The sequence below is a fragment of the Sinocyclocheilus anshuiensis genome, unplaced genomic scaffold, assembly GCF_001515605.1.
Source record: "Sinocyclocheilus anshuiensis isolate Anshui unplaced genomic scaffold, SAMN03320099.WGS_v1.1 scaffold1036, whole genome shotgun sequence".
NCBI lineage: Eukaryota > Metazoa > Chordata > Actinopteri > Cypriniformes > Cyprinidae > Sinocyclocheilus > Sinocyclocheilus anshuiensis.
In genome coordinates, this window is record NW_015550226.1 from 2,129,957 (window position 1) to 2,138,453 (window position 8,497).

Here is an 8,497-nt window from a genome sequence, read left to right on the forward strand (position 1 = left end):
GCTGAGCTTTTATTATGCCCCAGTCGACCGCTTCCGGTCGTGCGTATGTGGGGTAAAGCAGCGGAGCTTTTATTATGCCACAGTCGAGCGCTTCCGCTGCTTCCGGTCATGCGTATGTGGGGTAAAGCAGCAGAGCGTTTATTATGCCACAGTCGAGCGCTTCCGCTCCTTCCGGTCGTGCGTATGTGGGGTAAAGCAGTGGAGCTTTTATTATGCCACAGTTGACCGCTTCCGCTCCTTCCGGTCATGCATATGTGGGGCGAAAAAAAAGCAGTGCTGTTTTATCATACTAGATACATTTGAAAGTTCTGTTATAATGCTACTCTGTGCGGTCGTCACCGGTCTATTAAAACACACAACATCACAAGCGTCTTTGGTGTTTCCATGTTTTCTACAAAACAAAACCGGAAATCGAGGGTGTATGACGTCATTGGCAGGTGACACTATGGACACGCTCCGTGTCACTAGTTAAAATTGCTTATTTCTCGGGATTTTTCATTTGGGATATATATAAATATATAACACTGTTCTAGTGGTTTTTGGATATTTTAATACAAAAATCTTACATATTGTGCCTTTAACTGTAATAAACAGGAAAATAAGTGTTAATGTTGCAAAATTCATCAATTTGAAAAATAATTCCATTTCAACTGTAAAGCAACTCTACAAAAGTGTCATTATTCAACTCAATTCAGATTCAATGTTGATTCAATTCAGACTGTCATTAGGCAGCATCCTAACGGTCATGTATCTTAGGTTTGAGGTGGAGTACGTTCTGTCGGAGCCTACAGACTCATGGAAAGGCAGAAGAGGGCAGATAGATGCTTGTATGCTGCAAAACTTCCTGGAGAGACCAGAAGACTCCAAATGTTTAGTGTGTGTGTGCGGCCCAACTGGATTCACAGAGTTAGCAGTGCAGTGAGTCATTGTTTTAATGGCTTACATATATACATTTGATATATCTGAAGCTGTTTGAGGCATTTTTTACTTTTTGGGTAAGGTATTGATTTGTTTTTTCAATGTATACTTTCTCACAGGTTGGTCAGACAGCTGGACTTCAGTGAAGAGGAAATTCACATTTTTCAGGGCTGATTGGGACTTTGAAGTGAAAGATGGATTTCGCATACACATACTTGCAGACTATCTCTATGCATATAAAATGCACTTTCCAGTCAAAACAAAAAGCTGTAACACCGTTCTACTATATCGTCTTATAATTTGTAGAAATCTAATGCCACAATCAGAAGCCTGCACTGAGACACATCAGAAGTTTGTTTCTTAACATTTATTTTTATTTTTTTCCCATTTGAACAATGCAGAATAATTCTGCTAGGTTTGTTTTTGCAATGAAAAAGATAAGTTATGTTTTCTGCATTTGTTTTTCATATTTATTCATGACATGGAAGATTTAGAGCACTTTGTGTAATGCAACTAAAACATAATTGAGGAAGCAATCCATGCAACTGATTTTGTTGCTGTCTCTCTATATAGCAAATTGAAATGGTCAGTAAGTCAGGATGCAAGAGACGGGTTACTTTACAAGTATAGCTATTGCTGTTTGGAAATGCTAATCTGACTGCCTAATTAATAAGGTTTCCCAGTGTGTGTACAGATAATATTCTAATATAATAAATTATCTACCTGGAATGCAATTCCCTACAGAAATGTATATTTTGTGCCTCTAGTGCTGTTGTGTCTCAGCTGAAATCTGTAAACGTGTATGACAAGCCTGATGTCAGTTTAGAAAAGTTTCATTGGGTAAAAAAACTATTATAGCAAAGCACTTTCTGTTATACCAGCAAACCAGGTTGCTCTGGAAATGTATCTTCATGCATTGTTTATTGCATGATACTTTGGATATTATGTGTTTGATACATTGCAGTCCAAATATTTATTTCTTGAAGAAAGCTCTGAAATGTGATTGACTGTAAAAACTGATCATTATTTGACTGGTCAACCACTGATGGCTTCCAACAGAGAACTTGAACAGGATTGTTCTATCAGTGCTCACACTCAAGGGGAGGATGGGATGTGGCACTAAGCTGTAAGCAGCAAGAAATTGAATTAAATGGTTAAAACAAAATGTGTCTGTGTCTTGATACACCTACAGTTTTGATTTCTGCTGCTATCTGCAGTCTTGTAGTCTGAAACAAATCTCACCTGCAAGCAGATGGTAATGCTATTAACAGTGACACATAATACAGGACGATTTATTATAATCAGTAAAATCATGAAATAAAATGCAATATAATTTGATTTGTATAAGATTCATACTTTTAATGTAATTAAAGTAGTTCACCCAAAAATGAAAATTTAAAGCCAGCCAAGCTGCAGATGCGACTTTATCTTCATTGGAACAGATTTGGAAAAGCATTAAAACATTTGCTCACCAGTGGATCCTCTGCAGTGAATGGGTGCCGTCAGAATGAGACTCCAAGCTGCTGATAAAAAAATTTAAATAAAAAAAATCATCAAAATCCACCGACATATTTTAGACATGTTTTGGACTGTTTTTGCTTGTGAACAATGTGTGATCTGTGCATATTTCTCTCCTGATTCAGATAAGACGATATCAATGCACAACAACAATAACAAAATGCATTAATACAAGCTCACACTTCTCCACAACTGAATGCAGAACAAAACTAGCACTAGTTAAAGGTTTTTTTTTTTCAATAAAAACATTCAATTGTTTTTCAAAAGTTGTTTTTTTTTCTTTCAATAAAAACATTACAATTTACTAGAAGTATATTAAAAGTTAATAAAACCACATTTCTAAGAGGCTGGTTCTTTTAATGAATCATTCAAGATGACTCACAAACTCAAATCAGTCTGATGAATCATTCACTAAATGAACTCACTGAATACATAACGGCTGTAGGTCCCGAAAGCACTGTAAAAGACAGAAGATTGTAGAGACGGTGCCATTCTATGTAGGCTTATAATGAGTTTGGGAAATCCCAGAGCAGTTACAGAATCTGCATCTGACTCACTTAACCCATTTAAGCCCACCAGCAACTACACTCTAAAAAATGCTGGGTTGTTTCAACCCAATGTTGGGTCAAATATGGACTAACCCAACTGTTGGGTTAAATTTTGGTTACATTTTTAAATTAACTTTTTAACCCAACAGTTGGGTTAGTCCATATTTGACCCAACATTGGGTTGAAACAACCCAGCATTTTTTAGAGTGTAGTTGCTGGTGGGCTTAAATGGGTTAAGTGAGTCAGATGCAGATTCTGTAACTGCTCTGGGATTTCCCAAACTCATTATAAGCCTACATAGAATGGCACCGTCTCTACAATCTTCTGTCTTTTACAGTGTTAAACAAACTTTTATTTCAAACTAACTGCTGTACCTGAAAATGTAAAATAAATCACTTGTTGCACAGGACGGTTGTCAGAGACACATCCACCAAACCGCAGGTGTTTAGAATAGAAAAAGCAAAAAGCTCCATCTATCCATTCAATCCCATCTCTCAATGTATATCCTAACCATCCACCCTTCTATACTGTCCTGTCTCCTCTTCTCACATAAAAGAACCAAACACATGCTTCCTGTACTCATTCGCCAGGATAAACTCCTGGCAAATGTTTTCTTTGCTAACTTTATCCAGTGTTTCTTTGTGAATGTGACAGACTGCTAAATTGTTAATGCGAATCTGCAACATTGTGCTTCTCAGCCAGGTCTTCAACCTCCTCAGAGCACTGAAGCGCCTCTCTGCTTCAGCAGAAGCAGTAGGAACAACCATAAGAAGTCGTACAAGTGCTTCTACTTGGTTGAAAAGGCCACTGACTTCAGGCAACTGATTCCTCAGAATAGTTGCGGCCTCTGAAGTGGTTGTGTATGTGTATTGGAGCTTAAACATGTTCAGCTGCACCTTCAGTGACCTCTGGTTTAATTCAGGATACTGGTCCACCACAGAAGTGTCCATCTCCCCAGTTAGGAGGGCTTCCTCCAGCTTCGCCAGTGTTTTCAGACCACCCTGATCAAACCTCTCCTTCAGCTGGATGTCCACAGTATCCAGCACCTTGAAGAAGTCAGCTCTGTAGTGTTCTTCTGGGGTTTTAGGTGTGTGTGCAGTAGTGACATTGCCAATGAAGCGTTTTGGTGGACGGCGGATGTGGGGCATGGTTATGGGCTGAATATTTAGCTTGGTAATCATCTCTGTTGCAGGGCTGTATATCTCCTGGAACTTCTCCTCAGTTTTCTTTGCCCTCAGGGTGGTCCTCACACAATCTGCTGCAGAGAGCATACCAGACACTATTTCTGTCCGCTTCTGCAGTGTGCAATTAAGGCACTCCAACTCCTGGATTACTTCAGTGGCCATCATGAGTCCTAAAACTGTGGTACCTTTTCCAAATCTCTCCAACAGCCCTCTCGCTGTCACACCAGTGTTTGAGGCATCTGTTTGGGCCATGTCCTCTAAGCTGAGTAGTACAGACTCGTACTGATGTAACAGAGCAGATAGCTGGAGTCCTGGTTGTCCATCTTGTTTGACACAAGGGTTGCAGGTTGCTAACTGTCCCTGATGCTCACAAATTTCGTTTTGTATTTGCCTGACAATTTGTACAGACAGCCAAGCTTTTGGACCCAATCCAGGGCATCAGATGTCAGTGATGACGCTGTACAAGCAGCCTGGGTGACCAGATTTGCACAGTGGGCGCCACAGTGTACATACAAAGCCAGTGGCTGCATCTCCCTTATCCTGGCCTGTGCTCCCTTTCTGTTGCCTGACATGTTCGCTGCTCCATCATATGTTTGTCCACGCAGACCAGACAGCGGAAGATTCAAGCGCAACAACACATCTGTGGCAACTTTTGCTAGGTTTTCCCCAGTTGTGCTTGAGACTTCGTAAAGCCCCAGGAAGACCTCGTGGGGGACCAAATCATGGTCTACATACCTGACACATATGGCTTCCTGTTCAGTTCCTTCAATGTCCTGTGTTCCATCAATAATAATGGAATATTGGAGGAGAGGCAGCATGTGAATTGAGCTAATGATTTCCCTAATTATGCTGTTTGCAAATAGATTTAAAATTTCATTCTGGATTTTGGGGGATGTGTAATCATGTTTTCTTGTTGACAGCCATTTCTCTAAGCCAGGGTTATCTTCACATCTTACTTTCAGTAACTGGTTTAAGTTACCCTCTTCAGCTGCATGGCCTCTAAGAGCAGCTCCCTGGCGTGCCAAGAGCTGTACAGAGCCCACAATTTTCATGAGACACCATCTTGGTTCCTGTTGCTGTGCAGCTTTGGCTGAAGATAACTGGACATCTACTGGTTTTGTTTTTTGGCAGTGGGTAGTGACGGCAACTTTGTGTGCATTGCTTTGGGCATGTTCTGCAAATTTTTGAGTTGCCTTTTTCCAGTTTCGGAAACCAGTTTTGACAAATGTTGGATCTGCATTCTTGGCCAAATTTGATTTGTCATGCCCAAAAGCTTGAGCACAGAAAAAACATAGGATTCCATTGACTCCTGGACTGTAGTGGAGCCAAGGAAATTCATGTTACCACTTTTCTTGGAACCGTAGCGTTTTGTTGGTGAGCTGCTGCACTGCAATGAGCTTCGGGTTAGCGTGGTTGGGTTCAGCTTCCTGCATGCCTGCCTGCACTTCTTCGCTTGCGCCTGTCCCCTCAGGTCTCTCCTATGAAATATGAAAATGTGCTAGCCTGTTTCTGACATGAGACCTAATTAAAATAAATTACATGACCCTTTACACAGCACATACCTGCAACTCTGAGCTGCTTCTCCCTGTCTCACCCGCCCTGTCTTGAAGCCTCTTCACCTCATCTGTCCTCTGATATTAAAGCATGACACAAATAAAAATAAACAAAAGTTCATCACAACTGAAACTATATAGAAACGGTCAACAAAAAATATCAGGGCCCGCCTCTTTGTTTCTCTCTCACCATACAAGTGAGCAGGTAAATGCATGATTTGACCATGTTAACAAAATATTCTAAACATCGAAACACACACTTTGGCTCCAACAAGAAGATCATTTAATTTGATAATATTCAAACTGTATTCACTACTTATCATGTACACTTCCTCCCTTTTATCACCAACAAATCAAAATCACCTGGCCCTTCATACAGCACATAACCTACCTGTAACATTGTGCTGCTACTGCTTCTCCCTGTCTCACCCTCTCTGTTCTGAAGCAGCTCCACCTCATCTGTCCTCTGATATGAAAACGACTGAGTTATGATCATATTTAGTCTAACATTAAACTAGCATCCAGAGTCTGCTTGTCATATTGCTAACAGAAAATTTGCGGTTTAAAGTGGACTCGTTTTCATGGTACACAGAATGTTCTACATCAGTGGTTCCCAAACTTTTTAGAGTGGAGTACCCCCTGAGGCATTTACCATTCTTCTGCATACCCACTCGCTTCCACTTTGACTGCACCTTTTCCATTATAGGATAATATTTGCCCCCTAAATTGACTTTCCAGTGCATTTTTTATCTCTATAAATACAATATTAATAATGTTTTGAATATTTAAAAAAAAATAAGAGTAATATGCAATGATGATAAAAAAAAGTGAAAAGTGATTATTTTAAATACTAAAACCGGTGGTAAGTCACTGTCTTAATGCGTGAGTCATTCGTTCATTCAGTAATGAAGCAAGTGGCTATATTTATGAATGAATCATTGAATCAATGACTTTCACGAACGATTCGTTCAAAGCCACAGATTTGTTCACGAAACACCGCAAAACTCAGCTAACAATAGTCTGAAGTTACCTAGCAACAGTGTATGTTAACGTTAGCTAAGTCAACGTTAGGCTAACAGGTGTAGACAGAAAATATGATTATCCTGACCTGAGCTAATTTACTGAATCAACCAACTCACATCTCCTTTCTTTCTTTCTTTTCATCCATGATGACATTAAAGTCATCTGTTGCTGCTTCTGGCGTTTCATCGCTGACTGTGCCTGTCTTTTCATCCACGATGACATTAAAGTCATCTGGCGTTTCATCGCTGACTGTGCCGCAACCGCGATACCTGCTGCTCATTAAAACTTTCAGTGAGCTATTTTTAGAGTGTGCACGTGACTTTCCTGGACGTGGAGACGCATGCGTCTGTGTCCTGCTCCTCCGTGGCGATGACGGCGTGCGGTTAAAAAAAATCATAAACGAATTTGAAAGTGGGGGGGACACAAACGGGATTTTGAAAAGTGGGGGGCACATGTAAAGTAGTGAGTGTACAGCTTGTATAACAGTGTAAATTTGCTGTCCCCTCAAAATAACTCAACACACAGCCATTAATGTCTAAACCGCTGGCCACAAAAGTAAGTACACCCCTAAGTGAAAATGTCCAAATTGGGCCCAAAGTGTCAATATTTTCCAGCACTGCCTTAACCCTCTAGGGCATGGAGTTCACCAGAGCTTCACAGGTTGCCACTGGAGTCCTCTTCCACTCCTCCATGACGACATCACAGAGCTGGTGGATGTTAGAGACCTTGAGATGTCTTCGAGTATCTGATTTTAACAGTACTTAAGTATTTTACTTAAACTAAATATAGGCTCAAAGATGCACTAGTCAGGGACATGCCAGTGAAAAACTGTAACGTTGTGGTGAAGCTGCGGAAAACAGGCAGAAGCAAGCATCTATGTGCAGATATTTAATGGAAAAACTAGAACAAACAATAAGCCAAAAACCAAAGGGAACAAAGAACAGAATGACTGGCAAACAGACAACCATTACATTAGACAACTCACAAGGAACTGAGGAAAAACTAGGACTATATATACACACAGGGTTAGACCAGCTTAACAAGATAAGACACACCTGGGGAGACTAATCAAGGGGAACCAATGAACAAACGGACTACAAACTGACTACAAACACCATGGGAGACAGGAAGTGACATAAAAGTCCAGGGCAAGGCACAGAGAGCATGAAACAAAAACAAGAAAGAGTTGATTTGTGAGGAGAGCAATCACATTTATTTTCTAAAACCAAAATAAAACTGAACACCTCAAAATTACAAAACAAACAAACAAAAAAAAAATATCCTTCAAAAAGGTCTCTTCAGTGTAATAGATAAATAAAATAATGTTAAGTAAAATTAAAAAGCTGAAGCCTTCTTGCACTGGATGTGCTGGTTTGGGCCTCATTGCCGGCTGCAGTCATGTCCTCATCTCATATATAAAACACCTGTGATTCACAAATACTTGCTAAGGAACTCACATTCACATAAAGTAGCCTTGTTGAAAAGTTTGGGTGAGTAAGGGCAAAACACACAAGATGCGGTACTTTCAGTGACCTGTAGCAGGCAGTATCATGTCTTTTGTAGCAGAAATAAACTGCTGCAGAAAAAGCTAGGTCCATGCAAAATGTAATGTGTAACTGCAACACTCATTTCAAATGTAGTGGAGTAAAGAGTACAGATACTCATTCAAAAATGTAGTGAAGTAGAGAGTAAAAGTTGCTAATATCTTTGATACTCAGTACAACTACAAAGTATCCAAAAAGATACTCAAGTA

General features: G+C 40.1%; 1 protein-coding gene across 2 annotated transcripts in view; it reads left to right on the forward strand.

The window, feature by feature from the left end:
* LOC107661012 (cytochrome b5 reductase 4) overlaps window positions 1-2,083 on the forward strand; it is a 17,568-nt gene extending 15,485 nt beyond the window's left edge. For both annotated transcript variants that reach the window (XM_016450458.1, XM_016450459.1), the window contains 2 exons: window positions 757-918; window positions 1,038-2,083. In XM_016450458.1, the coding sequence (XP_016305944.1) occupies window positions 757-918; window positions 1,038-1,092 (217 nt within the window). In that variant the 3' untranslated portion in view covers window positions 1,093-2,083. The remainder of the gene's footprint in view (window positions 1-756; window positions 919-1,037) is intronic.
* Window positions 2,084-8,497: the final 6,414 nt, after the last annotated feature.